Raw genomic sequence first — 23,762 nt, 5'->3', positions numbered from 1 at the left:
GGACCTGGATCGGCCCACTTGCCACCCTTAGTGAAGTGAATGCACTATGTTATTTTTCTTTCTCTCTCTTGTTTTCTCAGTTAATTCCCTCTTAGGGTATCAAGCGGCTTATTCCCTCGTTATGTCTCCTTAAACACTGAAATTACAAAATTACCCTTGAATTAGAAACACGCAAATTGACGCCCAGATGTCTGCTCTTCGCTATAATATAAGAGTAATAGAAGAAGAAATACAAAGAAAAAACGCACTTCTTTGAGATTGTGCTTGTTAGCTGAACAAAGTCTTAGTGTTTGAGATTCTCTGAGTTGGAGGAAATGAATGCGGATGAGATTGAGGAAGAGGAGTTTGGGTTCTCAAGAAACTATTTTCTTGCTAAAGAAGTGGGCTCTTCACGAAAAAAATCAGTTCGTAAGCTCTCTGAAATCGATCTTGTGGACGAAGAGGTCTATGTTTGCTTTCCATATTTTCTCAACTGCTTATATTATTAGTTGCTAGATCTCAACCAAGGTGGACTGTGTGAAGTACCATTGCTCCCAATAGGGGATGCAAACTTAATGTAGATTACTTCTTTTTAAAAATTGTCCAATTGTATATACTGCTGACTTGACGGTGAGAGAGGCGACAACCAACACGAAGCGATAGTTGCTAATGGCAGGTGACGGCTATGGAAGGAAGCAATGTGACCTTGAAATTGAACTAAAAGATTCAACAGAGAGAGAGAGGCAGCGAAGATTTAAATAGGAAAACTGTATATTAAAAAAAGGAGAGTTCTGACTGGTTACTCAAGACCTTGTGGAAAACTTGAACACACTTTGCCAGCAGGCTAAGCGTCGTGATTGTTTCAAGCGGGTTCAAAAAAAAATTTATACATAAGATTTTCTTAGAAAGATAAAATTTACTTATATATACAGTATTATTTTTCGACGAAGCGGGTTCATATGAACCCTCTTTGACCCCATGTGGGTCCGCCCCTGATATCAACAAAGGGTCAGTGGACAATACCCTCGAAGATGAGGGGTAATATGCATTTTCCAAATTACACTTGCTGTACATGGTTGTGCCCCTGATACATGTTTTAATCTTTCCTGACCAATGCATAATGGATAAAGTTCCAGTTATAATTCTTCTTACTGAGAGTCCACAATGATGATTGTTGAATGCAGGAATTAAGAGAGGTGGCAGCTAATATTGAGCCCAAACATGAGAAAGAAGTAAATGATTTGATCAATAGCTACAAAAGTTTGTTTTCAGAATGGCTTTTCGTGCTAAGGTCTGTGTCGTGATGTATAGGTTTACTCCACGATATGCTTTTTCGATAAGTTTTTTATTTGCCTTGTATTCATTTGCTATCAAATGTAAACCTGGAAGGTTTTCCTTTCCAATTCTTTACTACTCTGATAGGTGTGGTTTTGCACTTTTGATGTATGGCTTTGGATCAAAGAAAGCTTTGATTGAAGATTTTGCCACAAGATCTTTAACTGAGTATTCTGTTGTTGTCGTCAATGGGTATCTCCAATCTATAAATCTTAAACAGGTATTCACCCTATTGTTTTCTTGTTTAAAAGTGCTGCTTGCTTGGTACCCTTGTTTTAGAAAATAATTTTGGTGTAGAAAGTCTCAAAGCCAGGATCTTCCACTTTGCAAATTTTCTGAAAAACAAAGTTATATGCCCGTGTTTTTGGGTTAGACAGATTACTACAAGAACACTGATAATGACAGGAGCTTTTGCTTATGGAGCTATGCTGTTTAGTTGCAAACTTCCTCCTTTAGTGCAGCACATGCTCGCTGACATGGATTTTTAAGTTAGCAGTGATAATTTTTGAAGTTTAGTTGTTATCTGGTACATACCAAGGCTGTGCCACTGGATTTAATGAGAGGGCAATAACTGAAGATTTCACATTTGCTGGTCCAATATGATTTTATGCCCAGACTTCAACAACAACCCAGTGAAATCCCACAAGTGGGGTCGGGGAAGGGTAGTGTGTACGCAGACCTTACCCCTACTCCGGAGTAGTAGAGAGGCTGTTTCCGATAGACCCTCGGCACAAGAAGATGGAACGAGACTATGCGCAGTAACAGCAAAAGAAACCAGAAAAGATAACACCAATAACACAATAACCAAGAAATAGAGAGGAAAGCAATAACACTAAGCAGTAATAAAGGCACAGTACTACAGACGCAATGGAGTAATGTGGATAAAACAAGAGCCACTAACATCCTAAGACAAATAGACTAGCTTACTACAACCTAACCTACAACCCTAATGAAGTACTAAGGACGCAACTGGAGCCACTAGCAGCGTAAAACACAACATTATCAGACTAGCCTCCTATCTCCTAACCTACAACCCTAATGTTCGACCTCCACAACTTCCTATCAAGGGCCATGTCCTCGTAAATCTGCAGCCGCCCCATGTCCTGCCTGATCAACTCTCCCCAATACTTCTTAGGCCGCCTCTACCTTTTCTCATACCCGTTAAGGTCAGCCGTTCACACCTCCTTACCGGGGCATCCAGGCTTCTCCTCCGCACGTGCCCAAACCATCTAAGCCTAGCTTCCCGCATCTTGTCTTCCATGGGAGCCACGTCCACCTTCACTCGGATATCCTAATCTTATCCAGCCTAGTGTGCCCGCACATCCATCTCAACATCCTCATTCATGCAACTTTCATCTTTTGGATATGGAATTCTTGACTGTCCGCACTCTGCACCATACAACATGGTTGGTCTTACCACCGCTTTATAGAACTTGCCTTTAAGTCCCGGAAGCACCTTCTTGTCACAATTTACTTGGTGTTATGGAGGCTATCAATACTTGAAACACATATTTTTGACACAGTTCATTTGATTCCTTGTGCCTGGGTCTTGATATAACAATAGTAATTTCCTTTTTTAATTTATTATACTTCTTAATATCAACAATTATTGCAGTTATGAGCACCCCCTCTTTTATGATATTTTATGATAAGATACGCATGAGATGCACAATACACGGGTTGCTGGCACAAAATCATTCTAGTAATACTAAGAGATCTGCTATTGTTGATGTTTTATTGCAGGTAGTGATAACACTAGCTGAGCTCCTTTGGGATCAATTAAAATTGCGAAGAAAGACAACCTCTGGAAATCCGTCTAAAATCCAACAACCATTTAACCCCAAATCCATGGACGACCTTCTTGCTTTTCTAGACAAACCAGATCTAGGAGATGAGTGTTTTGTTTGCATCATTGTTCATAACATTGATGGTCCTGGATTGCGTGATTCTGACAGCCAACAATGTCTTGCTAGTATCGCTGCTTGTTCTCATGTCCGTATGGTTGCTTCCATTGACCATGTCAATGCTCCTCTTTGTAAGTGTTTTCTGCACGCGTGTGTGAGCATGTAAATGATTGGACGTATGCATAATAGAGGATGTCTAGAGGTGTAAGGGAGCGTTTTATGAAGTCCTTTTCCGTAGTTTGCATGTATTTGTGCCTTTTGCTAATTTTACCTGGTTTAAGAATTACTAGGTATTACTGCCTTTTGCTAATTGCTGCTTGACTGTAAATATATATCACCTTAACTGTACCATCTGATGCTGAAATGTCAAGTTCTGATCATTCCTTAGTATCTCTCTTAACACCTGGTATTAGAACTCTTATATTTATTATGTGCATGTCACATTGAAAAAGGTCTGACATTTACTACGTTGGCTATGTCATATATACTAGTGTGGGATAAGAAGATGGTTCATACACAGTTTAACTGGTATTGGTGCCATGTTCCTACTTTTGCTCCATACAAGGCTGAAGCAATGTTTTTTCCTTTCATTCTCGCTCATGGGGGCACTGCTCAAAGTGTGAAGACAGCTTCAATTGTCTTACAGAGTCTGACACCAAATGCTCAAAATGTTTTTAAAGTTCTTGCGGAGCATCAATTAGCCCATTCTGATGAAGAAGGCAAGTTCTTTCATACGTTCGTTTCCCCCATTTCTATTTCCATTTCCATGTTTGTTGAATGCAATAGATCTATCATTCATTTAAATTGGACATTGTTCTTCTCAGGGATGCCAATCAATAATTTGTACACTACAAGCCGAGAACGGTTCCTAGTGAGTAGTCAAGTTACTTTGAATTCACATCTGACAGAATTTAAGGACCATGAGTTGATCAAAACCAAAAGGAATTCGGATGGTCAAGATTGCTTGTGTATTCCTCTTACAAAGGAAGCCCTTCAGAAACTTATTGCGGAGATCATTTAATAGAGTTTCTATGCAAGAAGAGAAATTACTAAGTGGCAAATTTAAAGCAGATGCATGTTTATGTATGGGAAAAATTTTATGTGCAGAAAAGTGCATCTATTCACTGCTTGTGCGTAAGAAATACTAGCCTGGTTCTCCGCTGACTGTCCCATTGACATGTTAGGATATCTGTTAAGTATGGGAAACCTATCAAGCATCTCTAAGAGGGAGCAAGGTACAGCATTCTCCTGGTTTCAGTTGTATATGGTGTGTGGTTTATTAGATCCTCTCGTATTGTTGTAATGGTAGTAATTTCTGTTGACCGTCTTCTTATTCGAAGATTCAGCTTTGTAAAAGTGCCAATTACTTTTTATGTGCTTATGAACATACTTGAGCACCGTTTAATGTTATGTAGATTCTTGCTTCTTTAATGATCCAGGAGTTGTAAATCTGGACTAGTTATAATGTATTAATGATCATCTACCTGATGTATAGCTCTGAATCTGTTCATGATGTTAAAAGATATGCGTAGAGCCTACAGAAAGGTGTATTCACAGCTAGTTGCATGCACAAATATGCTATATGAGGAAATACAATATAACTGGAGACAAAAGTCCAACAAGAACTTATAAAGAAGTCTGTTAACTCCCTTGCACATTAACTCTGTAAGTGTGGAAATGCCCAAATACTCTAACAGAGATTAGAGAACCAATAGATAGTGTGCGGCCCATTATTACCCTAACCTCCAGCTCCCTCTTTTCTTCCTTATATATTATATCACAGAGGGAAGCAAACTTCTTGTATTCGCAAATAACAATGGAAGGAATTAACTTAAATAGCGGGATTCTTTCTGACCGTTTGACCAGAGGGATTACACCTACTAATACAAAGGAACTCTCATACAAAGTGGATTGGTTGTTGGGAAGTCAGGTCTGGAATATGTGCATTTTTATACATGGCGGGATAAGGCTCCATATGTGAGTGTTAGTGACCGTTTGGTTTTACCTACAATTCAAAGCTGAGTCTTCAAAATACAGACACACACAATGGCCATAGCGGGGGAGGAGGAAAAACTCAAAATGGTTAGTGGTTATGCGAGTCCCTCGTCGTCACCTCCAACTCCACAATCCCCACTGCCTGTGAGTGTAGGACCTGCACATTTCCCCTACTATTTCTCTTCATCTCCTTCTCCTTCCCCACCATTCTCACCACCCCCCTCCCCTCATACAGATATCCTCCACCCGACGTCTCCTGCACCGCCTTTTTCCGTGGATCGCCAACTCCAACCACATCATGAACTCCATTCCACATGCTCCTGTCTTTTAGACTTGTAAGCAAGCTCCTTTCCCTTGTTAGTGCTCTGCCTTTCATTTCTTTCACCTATGGATGGTGTTTGCCATGTATCTTATTACCTTTAAAAGCTAGAATTGTTACTCTTTTGCCTTTTTAAATTTTTTTATTTTGTTTTGTCTGTACCCCTCGAACTATGGAGAATATGCAGGCTGAAATGGTTCCTTCATAGATGTTGCACTTCTTTTACAGCCAGAAAAGGGTTGAAGACAATGACTATATGAGGGAAAAAGCAAAGCCAGACGGAACTTGCAGGAGCCAGTGCTCAAATGGCTTTATAGGAACCATGATCCTCAGTAAAGGTATTTCACGAAAAAATCCCCTGTTATTGAACAAGTATTTTGGAATTTAAGGGAAAATGTAGTATTTCCTTCGCTTCATCTGGATCCCATTCTTATCATCTCAAATTGAGACTCCAACTATAGCTTCTGGTTTAGGTATAAGGGAAGAACGCGGTACAAGGAATGTGTAAGAAAGATGTGGAATAGCAAATAAGTGCTGATGGCATGACCATCTGATTTACATTTAGTTCTGAATAATGTACAAAGCATGTAATTATACAATCTTCTTTCAACAAATGTTATGTTTACGTAATAAAAATTTACTGCAACAACCTGGCATTGGAATACTGTATCGAGGTCAGTACTAAGCAATACGAAAAGTTAGAGGTTTGGTATGCATATCCTCTTCCTTCTAATTTTAGACACTTCACTGTTGGCCCTGTGGTCTTTGTTGCTGAAAGGAAGGGTGGGTCTGAGGCGTGTTCTGAAGAGGCATCATACCCTGCTGCAGATTCTGTGTATTTTGCGACATGTTTCCAAATGTGCCATGCTGCTGCTGTTGTTGGATTGGCATCATACCAGGATTGTTTCCACCCATATTGAACACTGCAGAGAAAACGACATCCCTGTTTAGGGAAATGTTTTGCAACTAGAAACAAGCTGCACTTTTATTTGGTTGACAACATTTTCTCGTCGGGCTAAAAAGGAAGAAAAATCCATTTGAACAGAACTATAAGAAAGATGAGCAAAGGAGGCGCTTTTACTTTGATCACTCAGGTTTGCAGCAGCAAGATTCCGAGTTCCACCAGATATTCCAAACTGAAAGTAGTAATATGAGGCCATAAAATAATCGGCAACATAATAAAAAAGAAACGTGTAAGAATTAGGTTATTCCCATGCAAATGACTTTCAAAAGCATAACTCTCATATTGGAAATACAAAATGTCCTCGACCATGTGAAAGAGTAACATACATCCTTAATCATATATGGTCAACTTCAAGAAATGTAAGTTAAATGCAACGAAAAGATTATACTTAGCTCACACAAGTTGGCAGCACAGGGAAGCTGCTTCCCATCAATTTACAGCAAATTCACAGTCAAGACAGAATCTCAAAAAATATTTGAGGTGTATAATGCCGATAAAATAGAAAATTCCAATCAACACTCTAAATAAAGACATCAGGATCGCTCTTTACACTCAGAGAAGGCACTAAGTTCACCTCGTCATGAACTATAATTATAAATAGACCTAATAACTCCAACATGCATGACGAAAGCAATAGGTAATATATTTTGACACACCTGCATTCTTGGCGGTAGAGTTTGCGATGTCATCATTGCTGACATATTCGAGATCTGCCATACAGAATAAGTTTAACATGATTCGAAGCAGACTGGATATTTGAAATTTTAAGGTCAAGAAAAGAATGCAGGACACTTTGAGAAATTATGATGCGTACTGACTGAACGGGTTCATCAACAAAACACACAATAAAGCAATGAACAGCAAATAATCAAAAGATCTAATGAAGCATGACACAGAACAGACCAGATGAGCATTGCATTAGCATGTATACTGAGGAAGTTAGCTATATCTATGTCATAGGGGAGAAATAGACACACAGCTGAGCTAATTAATAACCTCATAGCATGTGCTGTACTGCTGTACAACAATGAGTGCCTTCTGAGGGAAAAACCTAGTTGACAAACTGGGTTGCAACCAAATAGATATGAAAATTTTCTATAACTTTTGTAACTGCTTCAATGCAACAAATATTTAGTTAGAACCGTCAATTTCAAAGATCCCCGAAATCTTCAGTATGTGAAATACCAGCTCAATGCATGTGATAAACAACTTGCAGTTAAACCCAATAGGAACTGTATATGAAGATGTCTTAGTTGGTAGAATGCGCAGTAAGAATTAGAAAGAAAGTTCATCTGCACCAACATGCTGTTGAAAAATACAAGTAAATGTCACCTAATGCACATAAGAGGCAATCGGAATAAGTATGTCACTTCATTAGACATATCTAGTCTACCAGGAAATAGAACAAGAGCACATAGCACATCAGTTAAAAGATTTAATTCATTCTTCACTTCTGCAACTTCCACAGTAAGAAAACAGAATAAACACATTAATTTAAATAGGCAGAAAACAGCAGAATCCGGTGAATTTGAACTCAAAACTATCAGAAAAAGCAAATAATTCATTACCGATAGGCTGCCTAATGAAGAAGCAAATAAAATAAAAACTGAAATTTGTGACTCACCATCTGAGAGTTAGGTGTACTTTGGGCAGAATTGAATAGTGCAGTATTCATAGGACTAGAAAACTGGTTTAGATGTCGATTCAGCTGATTTGCTTGGTTGAGCTGACTTTGACCCATACCATGATGAATGGCACCAGATGCTAGCTGCCTACCCTGAAACTGCTGTGCTCCCAGTGGCTGAGAGAACTGCATCTGAGGCTGACCATGCAGCTAATAAACAGGCTCTTAGTTATTACATATTGTCCAATGTAATGAACTACAGAAACTAATATACTATTTCAAAGTAAGGTAACATAGTATTCATCAGCACCAAGTTGGTATTGGTATTCAAAAGAAAAAAATGCAAAGATTACAGGGAGCCTTGCATCTTACAAGGAATGAAAGAAATCTACAAGTGATTCTGCATCATCCATATAGTTCTCTTTACACCAGAAGTGAAAAGAAAAAAAACGATTCAGCTTAATTCTTTGAATGGAACTACTTTTGTCCTCAAAACATCTACTATTCCTTTCTCTCCATACCGTCCACCAAATAAGAAACTAATATACTATTACCAAATAGGATAATGATTACATTCAGTCTGAAAAATCCGTTCATGGTAAGCATATTAAGAGTGCAGAAAATCAATGTTTTTTTATGAAAATGGTAACATTGTATTAATATCAGCATAAAGGCTGTGCTGGCGCTATATTTACAATTCAAAAAACCATACAGTATCCTCTGTTCTATCTTACAAGGAATCAATCATGTCAAGTAAAGGTTCTGCATCATCTACAAAGGTTTCTTTACACCAAAAATTAAAAAAAAATACAGTTCGCCATAATTTTCTGGTTTGCAGAAAATCAATATTGTCATGTTTTTTTTTTAAGATTAAAAAGTTCTTACTCTAAAGAATTACTATCTAGATAAGAACTTAACTAACCTGCCCCCTGAAAAGAATTAGAATCACATTTTTATGCTTTTGTATGAGAGAGATGTTTCGCAGTTGGAAGGTAATTCATCAGGCTCTCCCACCGTTAAATCCATTATGGGTTGTCATAAGGAGTCAAGACCAAAAAAGTAGCATTTTTGTGAGAACAGTTGCCTCGGATTCAATTCTCACAGTTGACAATTGGAGGAAACAAAAGAAGATATAAAGGGTGTTTGGCTAAGCTTATAAGCTATAAGCACTTTTTGGCATATCCATACGTTTGGTAAACACCAAAAGTGCTAATAAGCCAGGCACTAAGATAAAATCAGCCAAAAGCCATAAGTTGGTCACCCCCAACTTATGATTTTTCAGCTTATAAGCACTTTTAGGTTGACCAAACCTTTTACCATTTTGTTCCTAATATCTTTTGTAATCTCCAAAATACTATTCCTAAAACAGAACTCCTAATTATCTTTATATTCTATTTCCGTCATTCATCTTTTTTAATGTGAAAATACTTGCATATTTACAAATCTTTAAGGACTTTTCAGTCATTCAGACAGAAAAAGTGCTTATCAGCACCTTTTTACCAAATACACTAACTGATTATAATCAGTTTCAACACTTCTATCCAATCACATAACAACTTATTCATAAAGTTAGTTTCAGCATATAGAAGTGCTATTCAGCATTTTATACTTTTCGGCTACTTTCAATCAGCTAACCAAAACGGGCACATAGTGCGTTGATCCTTTAAGTGTAAAGGGGATAAGAAGTAGCCCATTTATTAATAAACCGTATTTTTGCTGATAAATTATGGGGCTGCTGTTTATAGGTATCTACAATGTTAAAGAGAGCTTGGAATGCTCGAGATCTTAGATAAGGCAGCAAAAGCAGAAAAAGAATGGCAGAAGGCATACAACATGCGATATACTGGACAATCTAAAGCATACAACAGATATTTGAGCAGCGGAAAATCTGATGCTACACAAAGCATTCTTTGTTATTTTTATCGTATTTTCAGAGCACAAAGCAACTCGCAGATTTTTAAGATGATAACAAAAGCAAGTGATCTATACGGTTCTCGCTTGTATACAGCTAGCAATCGCGGTAATCGCGTTATTTTGTTAGTAAAAAAGCTAGCTTAATTGGTCATTAACAAAAAAGAAAAAAATTGACGAAAAGGAACAAGCATATAGGATAACGCAAGAGATACCTTAAACCAGTCAAGATGGTTGTACAAACCCGTACCTGTCCCAGTCCAGGCATTGAGGCTTGCCTAAGCTGCTGTTGGGCAAGAAGTTGCTGTTGATGCTGAGGTAACTGCATTATTTTCTGCCTCTGCTGGAGCTGCTGCTGCTGCTGCTGCAACTGTTGCTGCTGCTGCTGTTGTTGTTGCTGCTGCTGCTGAAGGCTCTGCTGCTGAGGAGATGGTGTATTCATCATGTTAGCACTAGACCTAGGTGAGTTGACATGTGGCAAGGGGGATGCTGTTGTAGTATCAAAGGAAGTAGTCCCACTAGGAGAAGCCGCTGCTCGAAGTGCTCCAGAAGCCTACTCCAACAACAGCACACAGATACTAGAATTGAAGAACTTCTACGGAGATATGGACTCAATATATTAACATAACTTCGGGAACATTGATTTGTTGTTGTGTATAAGTTAAGGAAAAGAAGGGAAAAAGGATATGATTAATTTGCTTCCTGCAGGTTAATCATTTATTCTTTCCCTAATGCTATTTAGCGCAATGTATAGAGGTAAAGAGTTTCAATCTGATTACTCAAGTATTTAATAGCAAACATGGAGTCATGTCGAACATGTTCACTTAACTTCGGTTCCTCCATTAAATTCAAATAAGTGAGGGAAATAATTCTTACCACCTGCTTCACCCCAACCAAAAAGAAAAGGTGTTAACACTTGCACGAGAAGTAGATGGGTAACCAAGGCAGTGTTGCCAAAAGCGAAAAGCTCTAAAAAGCGATCCAAGTCTATTGGGGTTTAAGCACGAAGCGTAATTAAAATGTGGGCTTTAGTGAAAAAAGGCGCAATGGAGGAAAAAAATAAATATATATGTAATTCAAGAAAAAAGAGTAACATATGCACTCGTAATGTTTATCTTCATTCCTTGAGCAAAATGCTCATTTACGAGGTAATTATAAGAAATCTGACCTGTAACAAAGCTCCCTGACTATTGACATTGCTCGATGAAAAGGGAGAAGTATTCTTCAGATAAGAGCCTGTTTGAACGTAACATCCGTTTCTCTAGTCAAATGTTCATGAAATAAAGTGGAGAGAGCATGACAACATTAGTTGATAGATTACCAGATGAATCAGGGAAAGACTGGGGCCCGTCAGTGATTGTAAGCACATCTACCAAATGACCAGGAAGTGCAGAAGTAATATGCCTTTGGTCTCCAGGTACACGTAACCCTGTGTAAGTACCAGTTTCATGAAATCTGTGAGTATACATGTAATCAAACAAGTCATAAACCAGTGTACCTCCAAACAGCACCGAAGAGATGCTACGAATACACTAGACACGTGGCGGATGAATTTGTACATAAATGTTGTGATCCATAGCAGCAGCATATAGAATCATTTGACTTGAAATTTTCACCCTTCCTATACTGTATCAATTCTTCAACGGAGAACATGTGCAATTTACTGATAAACAAGGCACTCAATGGATATGATCGTTTGCAAGAATCCTTCTCTCTTTCTTTTAGTTTAAGTACAATACACATCAACATAGGGACCATTGGGGTCCAAGAATCTTAAGCCTCAATTTCTCATGCATGCCAAAAATTTAACAAATGCTGAGAGGAAAAAAAAAGTACTATCTTTTTAGGCAAAGGACTCACGACACAAAATTATCACCTTCACCGTGATTTACTGCGGTTCGAAGTAAACTTTCTTGTTCCTGAATTTTTGCTGCTTGTGCCTTGTCAATAGTTGGAAGCAGTGTTGGCCCTTGTCTGGTTCCAAAGTAGGCCTTGCGGGTATCAGCTATGACCTTCTCAGCACTTTCACATGCTGCTCCAATCATATCAATTCTAACCTGCTAATTTATAGGAATCTTAGAATGCCACACAGATAGACAAACATAAGAACAGCATCTGTAGAGTTTGCCACCTTCAACTTCTCAATTTGGGATGCTACTGATAGGTTTTGCATGCTGTGTAATAATTGCTCCCTTTTGGCATTATCTTCGACTTCCATCTCTGGCAGCAGCTTTGATGACAGCATAACAGGTAGAACTGCATGGAAAAGTATTTGCAACTAACAAATGACAGAAAGTATCTTCCAGATTTTCTGTCAACACAAATATCACATAGCCACGACCCAAAAAATATCTGCTTCTTTCTTTCTTTAACCTTTTCGCAAATTTGACAAGATTTGATGCTCAAACAATACCACAAATAATTTGGGATTGGGCATCGTTGATTGATCAATCAATTATGCTCAAACAATCTCACCACATGACAACAGAATTGATAGCAATAGTAACTGACCGCCATGCTATCTAGTTAGCCACACATGTATATCAACCAATCCAAAGCAAGTCAGAAATAAGTAAAAATGCCAAATAAAGAGTCACTTAGCAGTCAAACTAAATATGTATATACCCTTAGGTAGCATCCAAGAGAAGAGAATTAGTAAGACATCAACTTTCTTGGTGATCCACTTTCTTCTAGCCAGTCTATATACTTGCTCATACGCAACTACGAGCCCGTTTGGACATAAGAAATTTTTCCCTTTTTTCCAAAAAATTTCACTTTTTTTCGAAATCAGCATTTGTTCATAAAATTTTCAATTTTCACTTGAAGATGCATTTTGTAAATTTTCGAAAATTTGAAAAACTCCAAAAAGCTGTTTTTCAAAATTTTCACTCAAATCATTCACAAAACTTCAAAAACAACCCAAAATTATATTCATGTCCAAACACAACTCTAAATTTCAAATACCATTTTCACTTGAAAAATGTTTTCCCCCTATTTTGGAATTTTACAATTCTTATGTCCAAACGCCCACTACAAGTATCACTGGTTCGCATGTATATTTACAAAAGGACAACAAAAAGTCCAACTTTACAAATTTACCAAGTGTGAGTGAAGAAGTCCGTACTTGCAGCATTCTCAGCATTTACATTCTTGGGGTGTACAACGAAAGCCTTGGAAACCTTCTTAATATCTTCAACAATGTTAAAAAGCTCGAGATTCACCATAGAAAATTGCCCCAGAATATCTTGCCTGGCAAAAAGGATTTATTAAAACTAATGGTTAACATGTTTGTTGAATGAGTTGGAAATCATGCATGAGTTTTATATACTTCCAACAATCTCTTTCTTTTTTTGATTGGTAATTCTTAAGTATATACCATCAAGTATTACTTCATCTCAATTTCCAACGAGATCCAAATTAGTTAAACGGCGTCTATAGGAAAATAAAGAGTGTGGAAGTGGGAGCTCAGATTTCATGTAAGGAAAATTAGGCTTTATTTATCTCGTGGAAAATTCGGATTCCATTTTCCAAATAATATGGAAAACAGAAATCAGCAGTATAATAAGATACCAAAAAGGAAATCAGTATGAAATGTGCAAGCCGTCCTTCTTATACATCATTCCCTTCTACTAACCAATGTGCAAGTCTATCTTAGGTTGGATTTTTTTTTAATTCTATTTTATAAGGGGAGTTGGATAATATATAAGTGCTAGAGAGTGAAGGTGTAAACTCATTCAATTGTGATAACCCACATGTATAAGCAGATCAATTTCGTATTTCCTCCTACTGTTTCAAATAATAGAAGAAAATAAAGAAGAAAGAACCATTTGGGGACAGCACTGGTGCGAGCGATGGCGTCAAAGTCTTCGAGGATGCGAGAAATAGCCTTGAAGAGACTAATGGCTCGAGTTTTGACGGATTCCAGGTTCAGTTGCTGTTGAACGGCGGGGTTCAGGCCCTCCACCGCCCTGGGCGGCTGTTGCTGTTGTTGATCTTGAGCTGCTTCCATGGCAGCCAACACTGCCCTCGCACCTTCCTTATTCCATCGACTTATATACAAGTCCCATTCGGTTTCTTGCGATGAATAAGTCGCAGTCAATTAGCGATTTATAACTCGCTTTCAAAGTGCGATTACTAAGTCGCGTTTCATAATTGCAATTTATCCTGTAAAGTTATATTTATGTCCACTTACGAAGGAGATACCATAGCTAATTTTGCAAACAAATCTCTATTTTTTCCTATGGTTCTCGCAAAGAAGTATTTATTTGAACATATAATATGTAAAAGCATGTAATAAAACTTAACTATATAAAAGAGAAATAAAATATGGAAAAAAAAACTGCCTTTAAAATTACGTTCTAGTCGGCTCTAAGTCTCAATCACACGCTCCACATGAATCTTCCTTCATCTGCACAATAATATTAAAGACTCGATCAAGAATGACTTATATAAATTTATTAAATATATATTATTTGAAAAAAGTGAAAAGTCTAATAACTTTACAAAAATAACAAATATTAATAAGGAAGTAAGTAGAAAAAGAACAGTAGTATCTATAGAACACTAGAGAAGGGAAAAAGTAGAAAAGAGTTAGCTTGTTTTGCACCTTGAACTCATGTCAATCGGGAACTAAAATAGGATGAAATATTCCAACGAAGTCAAACCTAAAGAAGCCTAAACCTAAAGGAAAGTAACACATTATTAAAGACTAAAGAATGCTAATCCTAAACAAATAAAGCCTAAAGAATCCTAAACTTAAATAAAGTCATCTCCGATAAAAACGGTGATACACGGCAGTTTTGGTTTTATCCCCAAAATTAAAATAAAAAATTAGTAGTGTTACAATTACAATTAGGAAGTATAAAAAAGGCGAACGACATTTCGATAGAGGTTTCGTGCTTTTAATATAGTATAGATTACTGAGGTAGCCAATATTACTGCAATATTCTTGTAGAAAATTTCATAATTCGTGTAAATTTGATAGCTTTTTTTTGGTATTACCACAAATTTCTGTAAAATTCAGGACAAATATTTATGTTCCGGTAGGTGGCAGTCATACCTTGTTTTCATCTGAATCTCTCTCTCGGTTAAATTGTCTGTATACGGTCGAAACTGATTTCGATTTTCGTACGTCTGATCGAGTTGGGATCATAATGGACCGAAGAAAGTCTTCATAAAATCGAGATGGATCCGAAGATGGCACAAACGAGCTTCAGATTTCAGGTGCAGGTTAAACACGAAGCTCGAAGTTATTATCGAGCTCGCGTCCGAATCGAACTATGACGCAAAATGAAGTTGTCGAGCTTATGAGGCAGAGACCGACCAACACTGACCCCGAACCAATACAAGGCTCCGAATCAGAATTGAGCTAAAGTCAAGATCGAGAGCTCGAATCAATATCGATCTCATACACAAGAGTCGTTGCAACCGCACTAGAGGAGAGTTCCTGGCAGGAATCATGGAAAAGCTAATTTATCATGGGTCTCCCACCATGTATTTTTAATTATATCTAAAGTAGGATCCCTCCGCTATAAAGGGGGTGGTTATTATTTCTGTAAGATCAAGTTTTTTCATATTTTGTAACTGAGATATCATACACTCATATATTGAAGAATTATCATTTTTTAGCTTCATAGATTGATTCATCTTACTTAATCCATAAATCATCTTCTTTCTAACTTTACTTATTTTTCATTCTTTACAATCAATATTCGGTACTTCCATTTTACTCTTATGATTTGTATCAAGTTATACCACATACCCTTAGAACTACGTACAAATTCAACTCTATCTTTTTTTCGGGTAAACAGTTTGGCGCCCACCATAGGGCTAAGGATAATAGTGATTATTTGATACGAATCTGAAAATACACACCGTTTTATGCTTATTTTCGGAAGTGCCTTTGATTTCGGATTAGCAACGACAAGCTCTCAAATTAAATGGCTTTGCCTATCGACAACGAAGCTGGCCTTCAAGGTAAAAACAACAACTTGACGCCCAGGGCCGGAATGCCGCTTGTCGACGCCGTTGGAGCTCAAGTCGAAGTGCCAGTAGACGTTAATTCGCATGTGGCCATTGAGACAAACCTGCATTCTGAACCTGAAAATAGCGTCTATGGTGGCACTCGATCTGCAACTAAAAATACACATAACGCCGAAGAAAACGACATCAGCTTGCATATGATTTTCGAAATATTGCAAGCTCAACAGGCAGCAATAGCTCAGTTACTGAGTCAAACCCAGATGTCGAGCAGGCCGGAGCCCAGTCCACCCCGAGAAATCGACCACAGAACAGAACCAGCTATAGTAAGGTCAAATGAGCAAGAGTCGGGGACTAATCCCGAAATTGTTAAAATGTTCGAAGAACTGACCAAACGAATAGAATCAGGAGAAAGGAGGATCAAAGCAAACGACAAAAAGGTGGAAACATATAACTCCAGGGTTGATCAGATCCTAGGGGCACCACCAATATTGAAGAGCTTAGATTCTAAAAAATTCGTACAAAAGCCTTTCCCCCCAAGCGCGGCTCCCAAACCGATCCCAAAGATATTCTGCATGCCCGAGATTCCTAAGTATAACGGAACTACCGACCCCAACGAGTATGTCACCTCTTACACATGTTCCATTAAAGGGAACGACCTAAAGGACGATGAAATCGAATCCGTATTATTGAAGAAATTCGGTGAAACCCTGTCAAAAGGAGCAATGTTATGGTATTATAATTTACCATCTAATTATATCGATTCTTTTGCTATGCTTGCGGATTCCTTCGTAAAAGCGCATGCCGGGGCCATAAAGGTTGAGACCAAGAAATCGGACTTGTTCAAGGTAAGACAAAAGGATAACGAGATGCTAAGGGAGTTCGTATCTCGTTTTCAAATGGAACGAATGGAACCGCTACCAGTCACAGACAATTGGGCTGTCCAGGCTTTCACTCAAGGTTTGAACGAACAAAGTTCGACGGCTTCACGGCGGTTGAAGCATAACCTAATCGAGTATACAGCTATTACTTGGGCCGACGTGCATAATCAGTGCCAGTCAAAAATTAGAGTCAAAGATGATCAGTTGGGTTCCGAACCCGCTGCTAGAAGGGACATCAATCGGGAACACGGTCCGATCAGGGACCGATACCGACCATATAGTGGAAACCACAGGACCAATGAATCGAGACGTAACCCCAGACAAGGCAATAAAAGGAGTGATCGAGGTCAAGGGTCTCGGTGGCTGATGAACAGAGATAGGTTCGACAGGCCTACCGGACCTAAGGAAGCACCAAGTTTATCGGAGTATAACTTCAGCATCAATGCATCCGCCATTGTGTCGGCTATCGGATACATCAAAGACACTAAATGGCCTCGACCCATGCAGATCGATCCTGCCCAGAGAAACCCCAATCAAATGTGCGAATATCATGGCACCCATGACCACAAAACATAGGATTACAGGCAACTAAGAGAGAAGGTAGCCCGGTTATTCAATAAAGGGCACCTTCGAGAATTTTTAAGCGACAAGGCCAAAAATCGTTTCAAAAACAGGGATTTCGGTAAACAAAACAAACAAGAAGAACCAAAGCACATCATCCACATGATCATCGGTGCCGTCGATACCCCTCAAGGACCAGTGCTTAAATGCACTAAGACATTGGTTATGAGAGAAAAGCGACCTCGTACTCAGGAATATGCACCTAGAAGAACCTTGTCCTTTAATGATGAAGATGCAAAAGGAGTCATGCAACCTCACAACGATGCACTGGTAATATGTGTACTTATGAATAAATCTAAAGTTAAGTGTGTGTTAATTGATCCAGGTAGCTCGGCCAATATTATTAGATCGAAGGTTGTAGAACAGCTCGGTCTACAGGACCAGGTCGTACCCGCGATCTTGGTTCTAAACGAATTCAATATGGCATGTGAAACCACCAAAGGTGAGATAATCTTGCCGATAAACATGGCCGGGACCATCCAGGAAACAAAGTTCCACGTAATCGAAGGCGACATGAGGTACAACGCCCTTTTTGGAAGGCCATGGATCCATAATATGAGAGATGTACCTTCGACCCTCCACCAGGTGCTTAAATTCCCAATATCGGAGGGAGTCAAAATAGTGTGCGGAGAGCAACTGGCCGCAAGAGAAATGTTTGCCGTTGAAGAAGCAATTTCGATATACTCACATTTGTCAACAAAGGGATCGGACTCAAAGGGGGAACGAGATGCCAAATATCAATCACAGACGTCAGCTTCAACACAACTAGAAAATTAGAAGATTGACGAAGATGATGATCAAAGGATCCATCAATCCTTCGTGATCCCCGATGATTCCGACACTACCCAATCAACGATTAAAGAACTGGAGCAAGTCATACTAATCGAGCATTTGCCTGAACGAAAGGTATACCTGGGAACGGGATTAACCCCCAAACTCAGGAAAAGGCTTATTCAATTTCTTTTCGATAACATAGATTGCTTTGCTTGGTCCCATTTAGATATAACAGGGATCCCACCGAATATAACGATGCATCGGCTAAGTTTGTACCCTAGGTTCAAACCGGTGAAGTAAAAGAGAAGACCCCAGTTCGAGGTAAAGCACGCATTCATAAAGGACGAGATAACTAAACTTCTCAAAACAGGGTCCATTCGGGAAGTAAAATACTCCAAATGGTTAGCCAATATAGTTGTAGTCCCTAAAAAAGGGAACAAACTTAGAATGTGTATAGATTATAAGGATTTAAACAAGGCGTGCTCCAAGGATTCTTTTTCGCTGCCCAACATCGATCGCATGATCGATGCCACAACCGGCCATAAGATCCTTACTTTTCTCGATGCCTATTCCGGGTATAATCAAATCCAAATGAACCCGGAAGACCGGGAAAAAACTTCATTTATCACCAAGTATGGAACATATTGTTATAATGTAATGCCCTTCGGGCTAAAAAATTCAGGGGCTACTTACCAACGCCTAGTAAATAAAATGTTCGAAGAGCAAATAGGTAAATCGATGAAAGTTTATATTGATAACATGCTAGTAAAGTCCCTGCGCGCAGAGAACCATTTAACTCATTTGCAGGAAACGTTCGAAATTTTAAGAAAATATAACATGAAGCTCAACCCCGAGAAATGTGCTTTCGGGGTCGGTTCGGGCAAGTTCCTTGGCTTCATAGTATCGAATCTGGGGATCGAGATCAACCCCGATAAAATCAACACCATCGAAGACATCGCTGTCGTGGACAGTGTAAAAGTCGTGCAGAGACTAACGGGACGGATTACTGCCTTAGGCCGATTCATTTCAAGGTCGTCAGATCGAAGTCAAAGATTTTTCTCTCTACTCAAAAAGAAAAATGATTTCACCTGGAACCCGGAATGCCAACAAGCATTAGAGGAATTGAAACAATACCTATCGAGCCCACCGCTGCTTCACACTCCGAAGACAGATGAGAAACTTTACTTGTACTTGGCGGTATCGAAAATAGCGGTAAGTGGTGTCCTAGTTCGAGAAGAGCAAGGTACGCAATTTTCCGTTTATTATGTAAGTCGAACCTTAGGGGAAGCAGAAACTAGATATCCACACTTAGAGAAATTGGCACTAGCACTGATAAGAGCCTCTAGAAAGTTAAGACCATACTTTCAATGTCACCCCATATGCGTGTTAACCACTTACCCACTTTGTAATATTTTGCACAAGCCCGAATTATCAGGATGATTGGCCAAATGGCCTGTCGAACTCGGTGGGTACTATATCGAATATCAAACCCGGACGGCCATCAAGTTTCAAATTTTAGCGAATTTTGTGGTCAATTTTACGCCGACCCTCATACCCGAAGTTGAAAAAGAACTCTTGTTGAAATCGGGTACATCATCGGGGGTATGAACCCTTTTCATGGACGGGGCTTCAAATGTGAAGGGGTCCGGGCTGGGCATCGTTTTAAAGCCGCCCACGGGTAACACTATTAGGCAATCTATCAAAACTACTAGGTTGACTAACAATGAGGCCGAATATGAGGCCATGATTGCAGGTCTCGAGCTAGCTAAAAGCTTGGGAGCAGAAGCCATTGAAGCCAAGTGTGACTCTTTGCTGGTGGTAAATCAAGTAAACAAAACCTTCGAAGTTCGAGAAGATAGAATGCAAAGGTATTTGGACAAACTGCAGGTAACTTTGCACCGTTTCAAAGAATGAACCTTACAGCATGTACCTCGAGAACAAAACAGTGAGGGCGATGCACTTGCAAATTTGGGGTCATCGGTCGGGGAAGATGAGATCAGCTCGGAGACTATCGTTCAACTCTCGAGATCCGTGATCGAGGAAGGTCATGCCGAGATAAACTCTACAAACTTAACCTGGGATTGGAGGAATAAGTATATTGAATACTTGGAGAATGGAAAGCTCCCATCGGACCCTAAAAATTCGAGGGCCCTATGAACCAAAGCTGTTGAGTTCATATTGACTGCAGATAGAACATTATACCGAAAGACATTCGATGGACCATTGGCAGTATGCTTAGGACCAGGGGACACCGATTACGTCCTACGTGAGATTCACGAGGGTACTTGTGGAAATCATTCCGGTATCGATTTATTAGTCCGAAAAATAATTAGAGCAGGATATTATTGGATCGATATGGACAAATATGCAAAGGAGTTTGTTCGAAAATGTGACAAATGTCAAAGGTTTGAATCGATAATCCATCAGCCCGGAGAGCAACTTCACTCAGTCCTATCCCCATGGCCATTCATGAAATGGGGAATGGATATCGCCGGCCCTCTTCTATCGGCCCCAGGTAAAGCTAAGTTCATTTTATTTATGACTGACTATTTCTCTAAATAGGTTGAAGCACATGCGTTCGAGAAAGTAAGAGAGAAAGAGGCTATAGACTTCATCTGGGATCATATCGTATATAGATTTTGGATACCCGCCGAAATAGTATGTGACAATGGGAAACAATTTATCGGCAGCAAAGTGACGAAATTCCTCGAAGACCATAAGATAAAAAAGGATATTATCAATACCGTATCACCCTAGTGGTAACGGATAGGCCGAATCGACAAACAGAGCAATCATTCAAAATCTAAAGAAAAGGTTGAACGATGCTAAGGGGAAATGGAGAGAAATCCTATCCGAATTTCTTTGGGCGTATCGAACAACATCAAAGTCCAGTACGGGGACAACCCCAGTCTCCTTAGTATATGACTCTGAAGCCTTGATTCCAGTTAAAGTCGAAGAACCCAGTGTCGGGTTTCGATATACAACAGAAGAGTCAAATCATGAGGCTATGAATACTAGCCTTGAATTATTGGATGAAAAACGAGAAGCCATTCTCGTCCGATTGGCCGCTCAAAAGCAGCAGATCGAAAGATACTATAGTCGAAGAACCAATCTTCGTCATTTTAAAATCGGGGACCTAGTGCTAAGGAAAGTCACCCTCAGCACTCGAAATCCGAATGAAGGAAAACTGGGTCCAAAATGGGAAGGACCGTATCAGCTACTCGAAAACATCGGTAAAGGATCCTACAAGCTCGGTATTATGAACGGCAAACAACTACCAAGCAATTGGAACGTGTTGCACCTAAAATGATACTATTGCTAAGGTACGACCCTCCCATGTTCATTTATATTTCAAAACTAACCCTTGCAGGAGTTCGATCAGGAACAACGATGGATTATTCAACACGAAGCCTTAGGTCTGAAAGCACGCGTTGCACTCTTTTTTCCTTAGACCGGTTTTATCCCAAATGGGATTTTCGGCAAGGTTTTTAATGAGGCAACCATTGGTCGTGCTAACTTAGAATAATTCAATAGTATCTGAGGCCTCCTTACAATCAACCTCGAATACTGGAGGGGCATTACCCTCAAATACGTCAAGTTCGATACAAGAAATTTACTTCACAACAACAGGGTTTCGATAGGAAGAATTGTAAGAGCCAAATAGTCAAAATGAACCATGCTCATATAGTTTGCTCGATCCCTGGTACAAAACATAAACACATGTATAACGACATAAAGATAATTTCTTACCGATATCTCAAAATCCATCCTCTATTTTGTGATCAATTTTGCAAACATGCTTAAGGGCCGATCGGGGACTGCCAACCAAAAAATCAATAAGATCAAGTCTCACTAAGCCTACGGACTACTCTTATTTCGATTTCGAGCAATCACTTACTCGACCATTAAGCCTACGGGCTACATTACTTCGAGTTCGAATCATTCACTCGATCTCTAAGCCTACGGGCTATATTACTTCGAGTTCGAAACACTCACTCGACCATTAAGCCTATGGGCTATATCACTTCGAGTTCGAGCAAACAGTCACTCAACTACTAAGCCTACGGGCTACTCTTATTTTGAGTTCGAGCAATCACTCACTCGACCATTAAGCCTACGGGCTATATTATTTCGAGTTCGAGCAATCATTCACTCGACCATTAAGCCTACGAGCTATATTATTTCGAGTTCGAGCAATCACTCACTCGACCATTAAGCCTACGAGATATATTACTTTGAGTTCGAGCAATCACTCACTCGACTACTAAGCATACGAGCTACCTTATTTTGAGTTTAAGCAAGCACTCACTCGGTTACAAAGGCTACAAGGTCCAAATTCGATCAAATTGCCTAAAGCCTTCATAAGGCATAAATGGAACAAAATCTTCACAAGGTAGAGAATAAAATAGAGGCAAGTCGGGAAAAGAAAAGATCTTTATATATATACAAGAATGATTACAATGTCCGAACATGACCCTACACAAAAAACCAAAATAGAAACTAAGGGCTAAGTTTCTTGGTTATCTACCGGGGCAGTCTCTTCTCCATCGGGCTTCTCCCCTCTCTCGAACCCACTCTTGCTCCCATCATCTCCATCATCATCATCGGAAGCCAAGGCTTCAGCATCGGCTTCGAGCTCTTTAGCCCTTTTTATCTCTTCGGTGAGATCGAAACCTAGAGCATAGATCTCCTCGAGGGTCTCCCTCCGAGATCAGCATTTAGCAAGTTCAGCAACCCGATGTGCTCGAGTATTGGCGGTCTCGGCTGCCTCTCTTGCTTGTACCTAAGCAGCTTCAGCATCAGCCCTATAAACGGCAATGAATGCATCCGCATCGGCCTTTGCCTTTTCGGCGTCAGATTTGGCCTTGGCTAGTTCGGAGGCCAACCGAGCCTCGAGCTCATCTATTCTTCTTGCATGAACCGAGCTTTTCTCCTTCATTCTTTGAAGTTGGTTTTTGGCCGATGATAATTGGGCTCAAGTAGTTTCTTTTTCTGCGACAAGACGGTTAATGCCATCTTTCCATCCCAAGGTCTCCGCCCTTATCATATCGACCTCCTCACGAAGCTTCCCAATAACTTCAAGCTTCTGCTGCAACTGTGAGATCAAAATATTATCCATCATTCCAGAATCGAGCCCATGGGTTTTTAAGATTATCATTACCTGCTCGGTCAGGTCGGTTTGATCTTGTTGAGCCTTGGCCAATTCAGCTCAGAGGTCCTTGATTTCTTCTTCCCTTTGTCCAAAGAGGAGTCTAAGGGCGTTCCTCTCATCCGTGACCCATCGGAGGTCGGCCTAATACCGACGCAGCTCAGCTCGAGACCGAGAACATATTTCTCGATGAACCGTTGTGGCCTACGTAGGAAAGAAGAAGAAAAGTTAGAAAAGAATAGCAAACATAAGAGTAATATCAACGAAGAGAGTTAAAGCTTACCCGATTCAGAGCTTGCTGCACTTTGCAGAAAAGGCCCGACACAT

At 39.6% G+C, this 23,762-nt stretch overlaps 2 protein-coding genes across 5 annotated transcripts; one reads left to right on the top strand and one right to left on the bottom strand.

Annotated features, from left to right (window-relative positions):
* Positions 1–212: 212 nt before the first annotated feature.
* LOC107774433 (origin of replication complex subunit 2-like) lies at positions 213–4,687 on the top strand. Of its 2 annotated transcripts, none has more exons than XM_016593967.2 (6): positions 213–408; positions 1,164–1,270; positions 1,402–1,534; positions 3,058–3,349; positions 3,710–3,937; positions 4,043–4,687. In XM_016593967.2, the coding sequence occupies exons 1-6, from the start codon at positions 319–321 to the stop codon at positions 4,237–4,239; spliced, it is 1,047 nt and encodes a 348-aa protein (XP_016449453.2). In that variant the 5' UTR covers positions 213–318; the 3' UTR covers positions 4,240–4,687. The 2 variants fall into 2 exon arrangements, with proteins under 2 accessions (XP_016449453.2, XP_016449448.2); XM_016593962.2 differs by having other exon boundaries at positions 215–443.
* A 1,366-nt stretch (positions 4,688–6,053) lies between these two features.
* On the bottom strand, positions 6,054–14,180 carry LOC107774446 (mediator of RNA polymerase II transcription subunit 8). 3 transcript variants are annotated; one of them, XM_016593978.2, is made up of 11 exons: positions 13,856–14,180; positions 13,156–13,280; positions 12,163–12,287; positions 11,908–12,088; positions 11,353–11,460; positions 11,200–11,267; positions 10,282–10,584; positions 8,121–8,318; positions 7,153–7,206; positions 6,614–6,668; positions 6,054–6,455 (listed from the first exon to the last, which is right to left on the bottom strand). In XM_016593978.2, the coding sequence occupies exons 1-11, from the start codon at positions 14,038–14,040 to the stop codon at positions 6,277–6,279; spliced, it is 1,581 nt and encodes a 526-aa protein (XP_016449464.2). In that variant the 5' UTR covers positions 14,041–14,180; the 3' UTR covers positions 6,054–6,276. The 3 variants fall into 3 exon arrangements, with proteins under 3 accessions (XP_016449464.2, XP_016449457.2, XP_016449468.2); XM_016593971.2 differs by having other exon boundaries at positions 8,121–8,330; positions 13,856–14,177; XM_016593982.2 differs by lacking the exon at positions 6,614–6,668 and having other exon boundaries at positions 8,121–8,330.
* Between the last annotated feature and the right edge of the window lie 9,582 nt (positions 14,181–23,762).

Source organism: Nicotiana tabacum, chromosome 17 (assembly GCF_000715075.1).
Source record: "Nicotiana tabacum cultivar K326 chromosome 17, ASM71507v2, whole genome shotgun sequence".
Lineage (NCBI taxonomy): Eukaryota > Viridiplantae > Streptophyta > Magnoliopsida > Solanales > Solanaceae > Nicotiana > Nicotiana tabacum.
The sequence above is the reverse complement of the archived record's forward strand: the minus strand, read 5'-3'. Positions and strand labels throughout refer to the sequence as shown.